The sequence below is a fragment of the Sparus aurata genome, chromosome 6 (genome assembly GCF_900880675.1).
Source record: "Sparus aurata chromosome 6, fSpaAur1.1, whole genome shotgun sequence".
Classification (NCBI taxonomy): Eukaryota; Metazoa; Chordata; class Actinopteri; order Spariformes; family Sparidae; genus Sparus; species Sparus aurata.
Genome location: NC_044192.1, coordinates 34934229 through 34952694, shown reverse-complemented (window position 1 = coordinate 34952694; position 18466 = coordinate 34934229). Strand labels below are relative to the sequence as shown.

General features: G+C 40.7%; 1 protein-coding gene across 1 annotated transcript in view; it reads left to right on the top strand.

Moving 5' to 3' along the window:
• Positions 1-18466, top strand: part of LOC115582948 (constitutive coactivator of PPAR-gamma-like protein 1) — a 50647-nt gene that overhangs the window by 24583 nt on the left and 7598 nt on the right. Inside the window, 7 exon segments of the mRNA XM_030419205.1 lie at positions 2473-2500; positions 5570-5819; positions 6007-6129; positions 6754-6964; positions 12119-12317; positions 12589-12727; positions 15115-15211. Of these exon segments, the coding sequence (XP_030275065.1) occupies positions 2473-2500; positions 5570-5819; positions 6007-6129; positions 6754-6964; positions 12119-12317; positions 12589-12727; positions 15115-15211 (1047 nt within the window).

The window sequence follows — 18466 nt, the reverse complement described above, 5'->3', positions numbered from 1 at the left end:
ATGATTTAGGTCTGTCACATCAAGAATTTCTGTTGTAAAAAAAACTAAAAGAAGAACCTTGATCACTGGCTCAGCTCCGGTGTTGTTACTCATTTCCACCATTCAGTGTGAAGTTGTGGAAAAACAAACTGCACTTATATAAATCATGTGGTTGTTCATTCAGTTATACTAGTGCAGTGCCCGTAAGAAAAATGTATTCCTGTAGAAAAGTGGGAGGTTAAGTAGCTTTTTCATGGATGGCCAAATGAGGCTGTGTTTGAAGGTGGGACATCAGGGATATTTAGGTTTGTTGTGAAATCCGATATTACAGGGTATAATTGGCCGTTTTTGACTATTTTTGATTTTGCCATTATATTTCACCTTAAAAATTATTTACTTGGTGTCATTATTTTCAGCACAACCTCACATGTGTGACTGTACAGTTATTTTTTTATTTTGACATACTGTATTAACACAATGGACCTAAAATCACAAAAAAAATAATAACATCCGAGTAGAAACTTAGATTTTTTTACTGTGAAAACCACAAATATGTTTAACACGCCATTTTTTATTACTTATAATGCAAATACAGTGTTTCCTCTAGGATTTTTTTCAGCAGCGGGGGCAGGCTTTCCGGGGAGCCGTGGCGGTGTAAACAAATGACACTTAACTGCAGATTTTACTTTTATGCCCAGCATAATCCCCCTTTTTATTGAATGGCTGGCATGGAAAATGGCTTTTTAAAGGCTGAATGTAAAAATTAAAAATAATAACAAAAATACAACAATAAATTAAAAAAAATAAAACAATAAATAATAATTTCTTGATAGGGCTGTAGAATCAGTGGAACCGGCTATTTTTTTCAACCCATTTAGGGTCTCAGCCTGAAAGCCTGTGCTTCCCTTTAGGTTTTTCTCCTCTACTCTCATCTCCCTCTCCTGCACCATCACTTTGCTCTCCTGCTCCTTCACTGGGCTCTCCCCCTGCTGTACTCTGCTCTCCTTCACTTTGTTCCACTGCTCCTCCCTGTCTAATGTTACTTGTCTTATAAGATTACATAAAACATTAACGTTAGATAATTTACACTCACATCACATCTAATTACAAGTGTGAACACAATTTTTTACCTAACCATCATCATTTGAGTCAGTAAAAGGCTAATGATAGCTGACTAGCTTCATCTTCATCAGGTGTCTTTCTCTTCTTTGAGAAATATTTGAACAATATTTGAAATCATCTGAAAATACAGTCAGCAGTGACATCATGGCGTGTATATATTCGCTTAATGCCATCAATTAGTTTACTCACGTTAGCGACACTGAGTTGAGTTGGCACCGGGCCCAATGAATTAAGCTACCGATATGTTAAGTAACCTTAGCTGGCCATCAATATTATGCGATAAATCTATTATAAGTTTTCTTAAGCTAATAAGTCTACCTTTTCTCCGGTGAGTCGTTGCCCTATTTTCAAGATGACACTCCTCTGACTCTCCGATCAGAGGCCTGTACTGCGAAGGGGGCTCAACATAGCCAGGCTTTGTGCTCATGATGCAGCTCAACAAAGCCCCAAGTCCCCAATCAGAGTTAAATGGTACTGCGACGGTGGTTATCAACTATATTTGTCAAGTCCGGTTCTCTGCTTTGTGCTCTGCGCGCGTTCACATAAAAGGGGGCGTTTGACGTCATATTCTTCTACTTCCGTGCGAAAATGGATTGATCCCGGGCCACATATTTTACTCAAGATGAGCAGATTCTTATTATGCAAGGCTACGAAGAAGTAAAAGAAACCATCACGGCAAAAAGTAACATTGATGCTGCCAATAGAGCGAGGGAGTGCTCCTGGCAGAAAATTGCTGACCGTGTAAATGCGCAAGTTAACAATGATTAATATTATGATCAATATTATATTAAGCCCTTAGTGTTTTAATTTCTGAAAGCTCAACATTGTGCAACTTTTACATATAAACCCTCATCTTTTTTCATTTTTGAATGATGTCTATATTGTTTTCACATTTTACTGATTTCAGTTATAGAATGCGCGTGTGTATTTTATTGAAAGCGAGGCTGAGTGTGCGTAGGCTGTAAATGTTCAGTGTTTTTTGTTTTGTTTTTTGTATCACTGTGTCGGGATGAACAAGCAAATGTAGCTACCGTCCCTGCACAATGACAATAAAGACCTTTTTGACAGTGAAAATAGCTCAAGCCTGTAAGATTTGTGTTTGGGCGTAGCCTACACTGCCCTACAACGGGTGAAACATTGATCAGTTCATCAGTTTATTCATGGCCACATCAAAGAAATAATTAACTTTACTCATTATCTGTGACAAATAAATACTAGGTTGGCCTAATTAATATTTCATATTGCATTTTATTAAGATGTGGAAGCAGCAGTCGGACATGGCAGCAAGTTAGAGCCAAATACAAAAACATCATTCAAAGTGGTATGTAGCCAAGCTGCCCCATCATTTTGTCCATGTGTGTTCTTGCTCAGATTTCACCTTTCACATCACCAACTGAATGTAAGTAGGTTCCCATGGCAAAAAAAACGAAGGGCTACACAAACAGTTTGCCCAATAGTGAGCGCACAGCTTCTTCGAGTGGCATTCCTGACACTCGGCTCAATAAGTGAGCAAATGTACCGTATTCCCTCGGCTGAAAATCTATATCGCTCATAGAGCATTTCATCAGGAAATGCCAGCGGATCAGCGCGATCTCGAAGAAGCTGCTCACGTCGGAGTGCTGCCCGAATTATTCTTGCTCTCAGGTCCACCGGGTTCTCAATGAATGGTGACGCCATCTCCGAATGAGTTGCACAGTGAAACAGCAGCGCTTTTATAGCCGATTTTAAGCTGAAACTCTGAACTAAACCTGGTCGGGACCAGGTTATGAACTAAGCACAAGTTACCATGGTGATCTAGCCGGGTTAAAAGAGAGCCACCTTTGTAGTACAGGGAAGCCTGGCTTTTAGGGGTGGGCGATACTGCAAACTTTGGTATTGATCTGATACCAAGTAAATACAGGGCCAGTATTGCCAATACCAATACTGATACTTTTTACTTAAATTCCTGATCAATTAATGATTTTGTACTTTTGCCTTTAATTAGTTGACCATGATTATAATAACGATAAACACAGGACAAAGATTTTAGCCAAATAAGAAAATTATATTTAACATAATTAAATCTGTAACCTATCTGCATGTAGCCTAAATAGGAATACTAATGTTCCTTCAACAGATACACAAAAGGGTTATTATATTCTTGAGGTAGGTTATATATCTTAAAGCGAATCTCTCACCAAAAAGCAACTGAGGCTTGGGATTGAATATGAGTCAGACCTTCTCCAAAGAGTAGACACTGAGCAAGATAGTTATCTAGTTTACCTCAGCACTCGCGACACCCTACTCAATGCAGGACTCTGCTGTGAAGGTGGAGATATGATGCGACGGTGGTGTATTTGCGACAATTAAAAAAAAAAAAAGAAATTTGAAGGAGCAGCGGCAAGGATTTAGGAGTGGCGGGCCGCCACTCAAAATGAATGTAGAGGAAACACTGTAAATATAAACTGTTTTGCTAAATATGTGCATACCTTTAAAAAATTAACAAAATTATATGTAACTATTTACATTTAAATGCAGGCAATGCTCATTCAGCCGTCTCCTCATTGTTTTGTCTCATTAAACAAAAAAACGACTCCACTACACACTAAACACACTACACCAAACACTACATAACACACTAACTATACACTCCAAACAAGCTAAATGTCACAAATCTCTCAACTCTCAATATCGCTGTCTATACACCGACCGTCGTTGCCTGTCATTCATCTGCCTCCGTCCCTCCCACAACTTCCTGTTCCTCAACAACCAAACTTGCTGCTTGGACACCTTTGTGACAAAAGCCTGTTTTTGGCGTTTCTTCCTGCACCAGACAAAAATCAAACGTGACGGCAATGTTCGCGGAAAAGCGTGGCGGACATTATTTACCCTATGTCTGGTTTTGGACGTGCCGGTGCGTCCGGTCCGTCACCTCGGGAGATGGGCCGAGTAGGCTAGCGGCTAGCAGCTAGCTACACACGAACATCCACAGATTCCGATTCCACTTTGTTGTCCGCGCGTCTCCGGATCTCCTCAGACCCAAACAGACTCGGTCAGGACTCTTTTAGTCTCATTAATACACAACAGTCAGTTTAGATGCAACAAACAGAATGGGACCGAACCGCCAGCAAAATCCCGGTCCAGCTCGCGCCGCTGCAGGTATAAATCTGCTTGTTTCTTAAGGTGGGGGGTCGCGGTGGGCTCTGCAGTGATATTGTTGATGTGTTACTTCCACTTGGTGACATTACAGAAATAATTTTCCCTAGTTAAAAAGAACAATATTTTACATTACATGTATAAAATGTGGGATAACTATACCTCAGACATCATCAAAGAATGAGACTGAATAGGGCTGATTTAGATATGTCACACACACACTCTTGGCTAAATGACCACACCTGATCCATGTTTTCTACCCATCATTACTAATAAACCAGCTGTCCTTTCCCAGTTTCAAACTATCGACATCTCAGCACATGGTAGAATAATTTATTACATGACATCCTCTACTCATGTTTTAGATTATTAGATTATTCCTACTGCGTTTTTTAAATACGTTTCCCTACTTTCACCAGTAGGGAAGTTTAATCTCTGGCAACTTCCCAGACTGTGTCAAACTATTCAACCACTTGTGAAAGAAGTAGGTACAATTTTTTTATCCAAAGTTTTACTATCAGTCCTCTAAGATCAGTGAATGCTTCTCTGCTGAATGTTCCGAAATTTTGACTTATAACTAGAGATGACTGGACCTTTACACTTAGAGCCTCCAGATGGCACAACTCTCTATTGAAATCAGGCAGTCTACATCATAAGCAGATTTTAAATTATTCTCTTAAATTATTCATTTATAGGAAGGCATTTATTAATTCTTAATCATTTGGGGCTTTATTATTATCTAACAGTTATTTTAATAACACAATATAACTATTATAGTGTTTTCTAATTTTTGCTTGTTTTATCTGTATTTGTGTTTTATGTGCTGTTGACCCCTCTTTTCTGTGACGCAAAAAAAAGGATCAGCCTACCTAAATTATATACCTACAATAGACACGTACATCCTCAACATGTATGTTTTCTGTTGGCCTGCAACTCAGAATGATTTTCCTTTCAGAATAATCTGAATTATTTTCTCATGAAATGTTGGGACACTGTGTTGTAAAACATAAATAAAACAGAATATGAGAATTGGCTAACCTTTTTTGACATATATTCAATTGAAAACATCACAAAGACAATATATTAAGCGTTTTTCCCTGAGTAATCACATTTTGTGTGCAAATGATAGCATTCTGTTTTTATTGTGTTTACACTACAATATACAACTACATCAAATATTTTTGGAATCAGGACACTTCATCACAGTGTCACAAAACAACAGCATCACACAGTTTCCTGTAGTAGGAAGTCTCATAAACAACCCCCACTTGCCACTCCAGGGTAGAACCTGGGATGTTTGATGAATCCCTGATCTCGCTCCAATGTTACACAGATACACATGTCATGGTCAAAGAGTGGGCTGCCTCCAAAGGCAAGTCTCCCCACACTCCAGAGCTGGTGGAAGCACTGCCCTTCAGGGAGTGGACCTGTCCGAACCTGAAGAAGCTGTGGCTGGGGAAGGCTGTGGAGGACAAGAACCGCAGAATGAGAGCCTTCCTCGCTTGCATGCGCGCCGACACTCCAAGTATGCTGAACCCTACCAATGTCCCCACGCCCCTCCTAGTGCTCTGTTGTGTGCTGCGGTGAGTAAGCTGCTGGCATCAAGGACAAACTATAGCATTTCACATAGATTATGTAGATGTCACTGTGTAGGTGAGAAGTGAATCCAGTGTGAAGTACAGTGAGAGTGAGGGAGTGAGCATTTGTTAAGACGAAGAGTTGATCAGTTTCTGATTTGTAACACTGTTAACCTTCTGTGTTTTGCTTCAGGTTTATGTTACATTGGCAAGGATTAAGAATTTTGCATCGTAACGAACTTGATGCTTTCCTAGCCCAAGCACTTTCTCCTAAACTTTATGAGCCTGACCAGCTGCAGGAACTGAAGGTGATTTTGTAGTGTTCATGGTATGAGGAGTGTTAGAGAAATGCACACAAGTCATGAATGTCTGAACAATGGTTTATGGCTGAATCCCGTTAGATTTCATGTTGTTTCTCTGGACACTCCTCATATTCTGCAGACCAAAGCAACCTGCTCGACAAAGCACTGCTTTGTAAAAACATGTTGTTCTTGAAGCCTTAGCTTTGCACTAAAATATTTATTTTTGTAGAGCTCTGAGTGATGTGGAGGGGTTCTCTTGTCATGTGTGGATGGTTCATCATTCCCATGTCTCTGACCGAGATGTAAAAACGCTGCAGCTCTATTCTCATTGGGCTTTTGTTAATGTAAAACATCCACACAAGCTGTGCGCTTTGGTCGTGGTCGTTTGTCTTTGTGTAGCTCTGTCAGCCTCTGCTGTGCCAGAACATCTAGGTTGTATGTATTGGCTTTTTGTGTTGGCTGGATTGGGATGTGTACTGCTGTATTTTAGCAGCTGGGGTTGAATGGGCTCCTTATGCTTGCTCTGTGCTTTGGACTTCGTTAATCCAAATGCACAGGGGTACTTTTAGAGGATCATGCTATCTTTATTTGCTTTCTTGTGTGAGTATGTTATAAGCATGGATTTTTCTCTCCTACAGATTCGACAACCTAGACCCTCGAGGAGTCCAACTGGCTGCTCTGTTCATGAGTGGAGTGGACATGGCTCTGTTTGCCAACGACGCGTGCGGACAGCCTATCCCCTGGGAGCACTGCTGTCCCTGGATGTACTTTGATGGCAAGCTGCTGCAGAGTAAACTCATGAGGGCCAACAGGGAGTAGGCACAGCTCATTGACCTCTGTGATGGTCAGGTAGCTTCATTCACACCACACTAAAATCTGTGGCCACCACATGCAAAACCATCCCATTTTAGGAGTTGTCTTGCTTTTGCCTCGCCAATGCACCTGTTGCTAAGTAAATTTGCACCAAAGCAGGTGAAATTGACTCACAAATTTGTGCTTCCTGAATGGACGGATTTATATTGTTACAACCCGGCTCGTTTTGGAGAGCAGTAACATGTAATTGGGACAAGAAATGAGGTGGGATGCGACAACTGGACCGGCTCAGGGTAAAGTCAGAGTTTAATAAATTAAGGAGAGTGTACTTGCACAAGAAAATATAACAAAAGGAGGCTGTACAGGTGCTGACAAATGACTAATGCACAAAATGAAGTCGGATAAATGACAGCTATTTAGCTCTTTCTAAAAAAAAAAAACACTAAAGAACAAAAGGAGGTCAGCACCCATAAGCTTACAGAATACAAGGGACAAAAAACAAACAAACAGTTATTCAGCAACTCAAAAGTCTCAAACCAAAAAAGTGACCAACTCTGGTACTCTGTATTAAACTAAAGATGTGACAAAGATTCCCAACACACTGACTGAAGCCACTCAGACAGGCAACAGACAGGCAATACCTATGAACACTCTAAGACACAAAATGGTATGCAACGCACAGAGAGGCAAACTGATCACAGGTTCACAGCCGCGCGAAACTGAGGACACACAAGCCATTTATAATGCAGCTGAGGTTGATTGAAGACTCTTGATTGGCAGGTTCGGTCAAATCACAGCCACACCAATCACAGACGCCAGTGAACCGGAAACAGGACGTAGGAAGTAGACGGCCTCAGCTCCAGAAGGACCAATCCCCGACAGGGAATCACACAACCGGATTTGCATAACTGGCAGAATCACTCATGGAACACAACACAATGAATACAAGTTAAACGGCAGCCAGCGGCGGCCGTAACAATATCCCCGAAGTTTAACTGAGTCAGTGTTATGCTGTGATGATTAAGTGTTCCCCTAATTGTTTCGAACACTGTAGAACCCTATTCTATATTAAGTTTACAATTGTGGTCAAAACTTTACTGCTTTACAGCTCCCAATATTCTGTGATTGAATGACAGGAACACATACTACTTTGTCACAAAATACATTCAAGTTTCAAGTTTGCTTCCATCAATTTTGGTGATTATAGAAAGTTGTGTGATTAGAATTTTCTTTGTAGCATGGTCTCTTACCTTCTTCTGAGTGATTCTGGTTGATAACAGCTGGTGACTTTTCTGGGCCCACATTAGTAGGGCTTGTTTAATACACCAACTAGACTCAGTCATAAACACTACAATGATAAAGTCTAAAGAGCTCATATTCATATAGGAAGAATTATATGATTAGATAATGGTCAACGTTCAACAGTCAGACATCAATTTCTCTGACGATACAGGCAGTGGCAAGTGTTGGTGTTACGTTGTGTGTGTGTGTGTGATGAATGATGATACAATTCTTTGACAATATAAACAAAATGAAGTGAAAGCTATGAAATGTTAAGTTTGCCTATCATAGACAAACACTTTTTTGGAAGCAGTGTTAGCATGTGCCATTTTGATGCTATCATGGAAGAGAACAGCTAGCTCACCACAAAAAGGGTTACTGGGGATATTCATGTTAGGGTTTGTGGAAGGAAAAGGCTTCTGTGGGCTGTTTGATGAGCTAATGTGTACAGTACAAACGACTATCATGATCAACCAACTAATATGAAGGCAGAAAATGTATTCAGAAAGCGCAGTGAAATTTAGGGCTGGCCTTCAAAGTGCTGACATTGTAGTTGTGGTCCAGATGTCTCTCCTTTCAGATGACCCCATTACCAGAGCGTTAGAGGTGCTGCGACACGGCAGAAAAGGAGGGGGGAATTTTATTTTATCCAGCTGATAAAACGGCACTAGCAGGGCCAGGCCAGGAGGGCTACTGTGACTTCATACCTATTAAGCATTACAGTGGTCCAACAGGTATTCCAGCCCCCACAAGGTGCATTCTCACAATGAGAGCAAGAGCCTTGCATACTGTGATGAATACAAGGGATCATATTTGTATTTATATTGTAGCCTGAAGTGGCAACTGCCGTTAGCACGCATAAGCTAGTTTAGCCCCATCGTCTGAAGAACAATAACCCATAAAATAACAATTTGCCGTATTTGAAAATAATCATAGTCATAGTCCTTACCACCTTAACTAATGTGTTGTCATGGGTTCGATTGTCAAAATTATAAGGAGCTACATTAGCATTAGTGACAGTTGTGAGCACAAGTATGCAAATTGAATGTAAAAATGTAAATTTTTTCCCCATTTTTTTAGTGTCTGGCACCAGGAAGTTTGTAGTGGATCCTTGGGGTCTAGTATGTTGGTGGGTGGGGCATTCGTGGGTCGGATTTGTTCTAGGATGTCCCACAAATGCTCAATCAGATTGGGATCTGGGCATGTGGAGGCCCACTCAACACCATGTGCTCTTTGTGTTCCTCAAGCCGTTCCTGAGCAGTTTTTGTGATGTGTCAGGGTGTCCTGCTGCCATTGGTGCCGTTGCTGAGAGATTCTAATAATCTAATAATCGTCTGATTAATTAATCAGTTGATTAATAAAATAGAATTTACAACTTGTAAGAAGGCTCAAATCAAAAGTTAACTTTATTAAAAAAGTTGATTATACATTTGAGAATTAAGAATCTTTGTAGTCTTTTTTTCTAAGGAGAGAGTTCGTTTTGGAACTTTATTCAGCTCTTCTTTAAAATGTGAAAACAAAGGCCTGAATACCCTTGCAGGCCTGTTGGCTGCATGGCCTAACAAGGGGCTTCACCATGTAGAGCACTAAAAGGGTAATGAGTAAAAGTAAGAGACGAGACCCTAAAAAACCATCAAAGTCAAGCATCATGTCTGATGTTGAAATGCACAGCACAGAGTACGGATGTTTATCAGTCAGTTGTTATCTATAACGTAACACGTTGAAGCTAATCACAGAAAAAGTTTGTTAGCACCCGTATGTGGCACCAATCGAAACAAGCATCTTTGTGTGCCTGCACAGGTAGTTGTCCAATGTGGATGAAGTTATTGATTCTTTGAGAGCAGGGTCGCACTGTATGTTAATCAGTTGTAGTTTACATCAAAGAAATGCCGACTGAACTCGTTGGAGCGCGTTGGAAAATGCTCCATTGTACTTCTTGGCCAATTTTCAGGAAAAGAGAGTCAGCTTGGCTTGCAATGCTTGCACGTGTGAGCTCATGCACGAACACATTCATCCCCTGCAACTTCAGATTGAGGTCGTTCAGATGGCTCATTATGTGTCCCAAAAGCCAAGTCACACACCCAATCTGGGTCCTGCATCTCCGCAAACTCGTCAGCTTTTCTGACAGTCAACAGAAATGTCCCCATCTCCCTCATAACCTCCCACACCCGGTGAAACACCATTCCAGCAGCCAGCAATCATTTGAGTGGAATAGCAAGTCAGTGTGTTCTGTCTCACTTTCCACCAGTAACTGGATGAACAGGCGAGGTCCGGATATAGCTTCGAGTTCAACCACCGTCTTGGCACCATGATCAAGTTGCAACAAAGATTTACACAGGGATTCCTGGTGAATTATGCAGTGCAGGAATACAAAATATGAATTAGGGCTGTCCTCCCTTACCCAGTCTTTGGCCAATCAAAATGTAGACAGCGCCCTCTGTTGGAATCAAGCAAAATAGCAATGAAGACTTACTGTTGTCGCTTGCCACAAGGTCCATTAACATGCTGCTTCTAATTGATTTTTTGGAGAACTTGGCCAGCTGGTTTGGGATTGTCCATGTGCTGGTATTGGTCCCTGGGCTGTATTTTTGCCCATGTGTGCCGTTGTTGTGTTATAAAGTTTTATAGTCTAGGGGTGCGCTTTTGAAGAAAGAGGATCCTTGGAGCTCTTTTACCAATTAATCACCAAATCTTTTGTATGGAAAGAGAACTGACCTCTACTTAAAGAGGAGTAATCATCACCTGGTTTCTTAATATTTGAATTATATGCACTTGTAAAATTGAAACTCACTTGTTCTGTTGTCAATAATGTGTCGCTGGTTCGATTCCCCTGGTCTGCATGTCGAAGTGTCGTTGGGTGTATATCTATCTATCTATCTATATCTATATCTATATCTATATATATATATATATATATATAATAATATTATATATATATATATATAATATTATAGATATATATATAGATTATAGATATATAGATATATATATATATATAATTAGTCATATATATATATATTATATCTATAGATATATAGATTATATATATTTCATCTCTATATCTCTCTATATCTATCTATCTAGCTCTCTCTCGCTCTCGCTCTCCTCTCTATCTCTTCCTCTATCTGCTCTCTCGCTCTCTCTCTCTCTCGGCTCTCTCTCGCTCGCTCTACTCTCTTCTCTTCTCTTCTCCTCTCTCTGTATCTCTCGCTCTCTCTTCTCTCTCTCTTCTCTCTATCTCTCTCTCTCTCTCTCTCCTCTCTCTCTCCTCTGCTCTTTCGCATTCGTTCTCTCGCTATCTCTTCTCTCTTCTCTCGCTTCTTCTAGCATATAGCTCTCTATCTCGCTCTCTCGCTTTCCGCTCTCTCCTCTCTATTCCTAATCTATCCCGCTTCGCGCTCTGCTCTCTCGCTCGCTTTAGCTTCTTGCTCTCTTCTATCTCTCTCCTCGCTCGTCTCTCTCGCTCGATATCGCTCGCTATTCTCGCTGCTCTGCTCGCTCTCTCTCTCTCTCTGCTCTCTCGCTCTCTCCATATGCTTGTAAAGTAGTCACAGGGCAGTAGTCATTAGGACCAGAAACGGCAGACCTTTTAGGTACAGGAATGATGATGGAACGACAATGGAATGATTTCTGAAGCACAGAAAAGGGTCTACTTCTCTACTTCTACTACTCCCCAGGCCGTGAGACTCCACTATTCATCATCAACACTCCAACATTCCAAAATAGATGTAGCAGGTCTCAAAGAACCCGAACATTTTTTAAATTTTTTAACCACTGAGATTTAAAGAATGACAATAAATCTGCCATGTAATCTTGTATATTTCATAGGTTGATGTCAATTGTAAAAGGTGTTGATGAACAGAGTCATTAGTCTGTTACAGTTGTTCTGATTGGTTTGTCTCTCTTCAGGTGGAGCTAGTTGCCAAGGTGGAAAAGATGCGTCAGTGCATCCTTGAAGGTCTCAACTTAACTCGGCCACCTCATCCTCCTCCATTCCCCCCACCACCAATTCCACCTCCTCACCGGATGCCTTTCTACCCCCCCACTGGCTCCTTCTACCCCCCACCCCTGATTATGCCTCATCTGGGGAGGGGCAGATGGATGCCTGGTGAGTAGAGCCACTAATAGGCCATTTAGTTTTTATAAAAATATAAAATATTTTTTTTCACATGACACTATTTTTTAAATTTTAAGCTTCCCTAAACAAAACTCTACTTAAATCATTTTGAAAGATTTTTCATTTATGTTTCCAGTGCTGTGTCCAAGACCAGATACCAAGATGTGAACTAAATCAGTTCAATACTCACAACAGAATGATGTAGCACCATAGATGCACTTACACACAGCAACAATCTTTTGTTTTTTTCTCTCTCTACGAGGACTTCAAGGTATCTCGTCACAGGGTGGGAAGCTGGAGATAGCAGGCACTGTGGTGGGTCACTGGGCTGGAGCTCGACGTAGCCAAGGAAGAGGAGGCTACCCTGTCCAGGTGGTGTCTGTTGGTGGATCAGTCAGAAGGTATGTACAGAGAGAAGATAAAATGTCTTACATCAGTATTTTCTACTATTATTCAATCACAACTAGGGCTGGGCAATTAATTGAATTTCAATTTCAATTTTGGCTTCCCTCGATCATGAGAACAAGATAATCATAATAAAACGATCATTCTGCCGCACGCTGTGTCTTGTGTGGTAAATGCAGCGAACCCTTCCATCTCCACCTGTGCACTCCCTAAAGTTTTCGCTTTCCACGCCGGTGCATACTGCCAGTGCGTGTTTGGAAAAAACGTGTAGAAGAAGATGGTAGAAGATGGCAGAAATGCAGCCTTTGTTCGGGAAGAAAGGTAAAGCGAATACTGTGGTGTTGAAACACTTCGGTTTCGAGGAGTCTGACTCAGAACAAACAAAGATATTGTGCAAGATATGTCACGCGACCGTGTCTGCACCTTAAGGGAACACGACCAATTTGTTCACCATTTAAAGTCCACACACAGAGTAATACATGACCAAGTAGTGAAGGAACAAAAAAACTCAAAAATGAAAAGCTCCTCGCTCCTGCCACCGCCACACAGTCCTCAATTAAGTACACACTTTACAATGCCACCGCATATCCACCCAGCCCCCACAGGCATAAAGAAATAACGGATGCCGTCACATACACAATTGCCAAAGACCTGTGCCCTATCAACACCATTAGCGACCCGGGGTTCAATAAACTGATTAATACATTGGACAAGTGGTATGTGTTACCATCACATCACCATATCAGCAGAATTGCGCTGCCTGCCCTTTATGACGAATGTCGCGGAAAAGTTGCAAGAGAAGTGTCAACAGCATTTATATTTTGTCACCACAACGGCCCTATGGTCGAGCTGCACCGGGATAGTGTTTATTTTTTATTTTTACTAGGGCCGGGACTTGATTAAAAAAATTAATCGAATTAATCAGAGGCTTTGTAATTAATTAATCGGAATTAATCGCATATAAATATTTGACCTGAGAACAGTGAGAAGCAATTTTTTTCACATGGATTTTAGTATACCATTGAATAATTACTGAATACAGAAGCTTAAGCAACAAAACATTGTTGTTGTTTTTTTTCATAGTTTATAGATGTAGTTTTCGTTAAGGTTCTCTAGTCTTCTAGTTTCAGCCTTATAATTTATATTTAATATTTGAGTTAGTCTATTTAGTTATTGTATATAATTCAGCCTTTAATTGTATTTGTTTCTTTTACCTACCTCATTGTTTTTGGATTTTGATTTATGTCAAGTGGCTGTAACACTTTAATTTCCCTTTGAGATTAATAAAGTACTCTATCCATCAACCAGTGTCTCATATAACTGGCAGTTTCAAAAGTGGTATTTTTATTAAGCCCACTCTGTAGTAGTAGCTATATTTACATACATTTTAAGCTAATCATTTTGACTAATCACCATACTTTGGTTTTGTAGAAATTGCATTTTTGCTGTACCCTGTGCTGGTTAAAAATTACAAAAGTAATAATTCAGAGTAATGTTTTTCTGTTACTGTATTTGTTTATTATTCAAGTTTGTCTTTTGCATCCCTCGGGATCAACTCGTCTCCGTTCTCCTCATCCTCTGCCATCTTTCCATCAAGTAACGTAACTCACTGAAGCTAACCTGTCTGTATTCCCCTGCAGCAGACACGTTGTAGGCAAGGATCAGTCCGTGGTGTCACCGTCATACGGAAGTGCTTCTGTCGGCTCCACATACACGGCCATGTGTGGCAGTGGCATCACCGACTTATCCTTTAATTTCAGACCGCAACAGAAAGCTCCGCTGCGCTGAACTTCAGAGGTGTTCATAAAAATGTAGCTTGTGTGGACGCTACCGTGCTAATTGGTCAATAAAAGAGCAAAGCTACTGAAAAGCTATTTCATTCAGAAAGTAGCGACGCTCCCACCACGCTACTGAGAAATGTAGTTAAACTGCCCAACACTGGATGAACGATTATGCATGAACGTTAGTTGGTGCTCCAATATAATCGGTACCCCTGAAACTCATCCAGTGAGAAACGTTCCGCGGTGCAAAAATTAGTGCGATTAAAATGCGTTAATTTTTTTAACGCGTTATTTTTTGTGTAATTAATTAATCGTAATTAACGCGTTAAAGTCCCGGCCCTAATTTTTACATATTATTTAATTCATTTTATTGATATATTTTTCTGTTATTTATTTGCATTTTTTCTTGATTTTCAGGTCAAACTTATCATGTTAGAAGAAATACCAGAGTTCAAAGTTCATTAAGTGTTTGTTATCAAATCAATGGATAATCGTCTTTAATAATCGTGATTACAAAATCAATCAAAATAATCGTGATTATGAATTTTGTCATAATCGAGCAGCCCTAATCACAACCATATGAATGTTTCTGTTTCCTGTAGTCGTCCCAGAGGTGTGATTTCCACACATGTCATCCAGTCATTTGGTCGAGGAGGCAGGTACCACGCTCAAGCCTTCAAGAGTCAGGGAGCATACCTGGTGAGTCAGTGAGGATTCACTCTCCACATGGTATTCACAATGCACTTATAGTGTTCAGTACATGCAGTTATAGTTCATAACACACAGATTGGGAGTGAAAATGTAACTTGTACTTTCATGTTAATATATATTCATGCATGTATTCCACATATGTAAAATAAATACATACATACACACACGCACACGCACACACACACACCACAGCTCTCATTTGTTGATCTCTATCTACTTTTAAACACTTTCCCCTACAAATGTACTTCGACAGTGAGCCCCCCCCCCTTTAATGTCTATGTGAGTAAATTTCATTGTCAGTGTGTGAGTGTATATGTCAAAGCCACAAGACTAGAAATACCTATTTCAAAGTGTGAAATCAAGGTCAGATAGTCTGACTATACAAAATAGTAGGGCTGGGCGATATGGCCTCAAATCAATATCACGATATATTGAGCAACTCACCTCGATAACGATAAATGAACGATAAATAAGTAAACCCCCCCCCTCCACTTTGAAGGACTGTAGAACTACACTGTAGTTAAGATTTATATTATTTATTTAGTAGTTAAGAACAACTGATAAGCACACTATTGAACAGCTGAAAAGCCCAGATTACTTGAAATGACGACAACTGAACAAGTTTAAAAGTATAAAATAACTTAAATTTCCTTCAAACACAAAGTATTAAAAATACAGTCTCTTATAAACAAATTCTAACACTTTTAGCTGGTCCTGATCGCTTCTCGCTTTTTTTTTTTCTTCGAATTGAATCACGTGGTTGTACTGCAGGTGGTGGAAGAGGTTGGATGTGTTACCTTGACTTGTCGCAACAGTCTTTTGGCACAGTTTACATTTGACATTTTTTTATTTTAGATTTCTGCATATTAATATTCATATAAAATAGAGGAAGCACTAAAGTACAATAAACATAGCTGTGTCTCATTCGTCCAGTTTACTAATACAATCTGCTGCTGGAGTCACTGGGCCCCATGACATGGAAGATATTGAAAGAACTGCAATTATTTTGTATTAATATATTTATGCTAAGTAATTTGATGAAGTTCCCTAAATCAGTTTCCAGCGATTCAGTGCCATGTTCTGGGAGGTGAGCTAACCGTCCTCCTGCTGCTCATACTGGGTGAACCTCAGTAAAGTCGCGGCTGGACCCGAGTAGAGCTTAGTAGTTCAGGAGCTTAATCAAGCCCGACCCGAGCCCGTGCACGTTGTGTCCGAGCCCGGCCCGACACATTGAATGTAATTATGAGCCCGAGCCCAACTGTTTAATACGTGGGCTGTTATAACTGACGTTCTCGACTACAATTGCGAGTTGTTTGAACTACAGAAATCTTAATGAATAATATAGAAGTTAAATCAAGTCATTAATCAAGAGCATAGATTTTCAGGTTGAGAGCATGATTTCATTCCTTTTCAGTGACACAGCTCCTTCGCGTGCTCAGATTTTTTCTCCTCATGCTCACATTTTGTGCTTGCATTTAAATTTCTTCTGCTTTCTTTCAAAATGTCTGCTTAAAGTAAAAAATCACATGCCTGTGTTCACATTTCTCCTTCTTGCAAACAAAAATGTCGCTCGCATTCAAATGTGCCCTCTGCGCGCTCAGATCTAAGTGCACGCGCTCAGAACACACACCTGCTCACAGGTCAAGTTCTGCTCTCGGATCTCTCCTCTGCTCACGGATTTTTCTTGTGTATCAACACGGTCAACCAATAGAAGGCCGGCTACTGTTGACCAATCAGATTATACCCGCTTCTTTGCGGATGCGTTCGCTGTACTTTAAGGAGTGTCGCATACGGACGGGCACTGTTTCTACCGGGTTTATCTACTTCCGTCCTCCAGGCTGTTAAATGTGGTGGTTCCCTTTATTTTATGACGACTTTTGGAATAAAATATCAGTTAATCAATACACGAGCGCCCGTGCTTTTCATTACAATAGCTACATACATCAACATAAAGTAGAACAATAGCGGCTTTACTTTCGCCATATTAGCCAGTAGCCAGCTGCCCAGGCAGCGGGATATGTTATATAGTATAAATAGTGAGCAGTGAGCATGATTGTGATGATAGTACAGCGGTTAAAAGCTCCTGTTTATATTACTTTTTGCATCATGGGACGCTGGTTCGCATCCCGGCCCGGCCGGCACCCTCGCTCGTGTAATGAATGAAAAATACTCTATCATCATAGCGTATTTTTCATTACACCTTTTTAAACACGTATGTTTACCCACCATCTCTTGTTAAGCGTTTGTCAGGGGGCCCATGAAGGAAGAAGAAGAAAAAAAGAAGAAAAAAAAAACAGCTGTCCAGAATTGCCACAGGCCCTGTTTTTGTGAATGAAATATCTGGGGGCGGGTCAGTAAGGTAACGCTGAGTGGCCTTGATGCCTGTCAGTCATGATGGGTCGCGTCTCGTCACCTCTCTGATGTGTCTGCAGCTGAGCACTGTGATCCATGTTTCTCTCCCCGGCCGAGCGAGCTATCATACCGTAAAATACCAAATAATAGCCGCGGCATTTATTTGTTTCAATCACTCAACAGACCAAGCGTTTATTTGGGACAGGCGTTTAATTCCTTCCTCTCAAAATCCGGAATGAAAATGTCACAAACTTCGCCAGCTTCTCTGTGAATTCTCTGGCATCCTCCTGCAAGTTGCAGCGGAGTAAACGATTCATCCAACTAGCACTCGAGTTTTCCTCTGCATATTTTACGACAGAAAGTTTGAATTTCAAGTCATACTTTTTATTTTGTTGCTGCACTGGAGCCAATGTCGATCATCAGTGTGATACTGACTGACAGAAAGCAGCGCAACGCGTGAAAAAGGCAAAGAAGAAAACCTTGCAGTGTCAGTGGTCACGTCTTCTTCCTTGATTAAAAAAGAATAAATGAATTAGACCCAGCAATTATTTGGAACCAGCGGTTATTTATCAAAATATACACCTGCATCGGCGTTTAAAGGGGACCCTGCGTTTAATTGACACGCTGCTATTATTTGGTAATATACGGTACATTTACACCCAACTCTGTACGCCGGGCCGGGATGCGAACCAGCGTCCCATGATGCAAAAAGCATCATAAATTGATGTTCTTAACCGCTGTACTATCGTCTCAAACATACTAACCCTTTAGTATTTATACTATATAACAGCGGTCCTCAATAGGCGGCCCCCGGGCCGCATCCGGCCCGCCGGCCTCCTGTTTGTGGCCCCCGAACAATTATTCCTTCACTATGTGTTTTGGTTGGGTCAG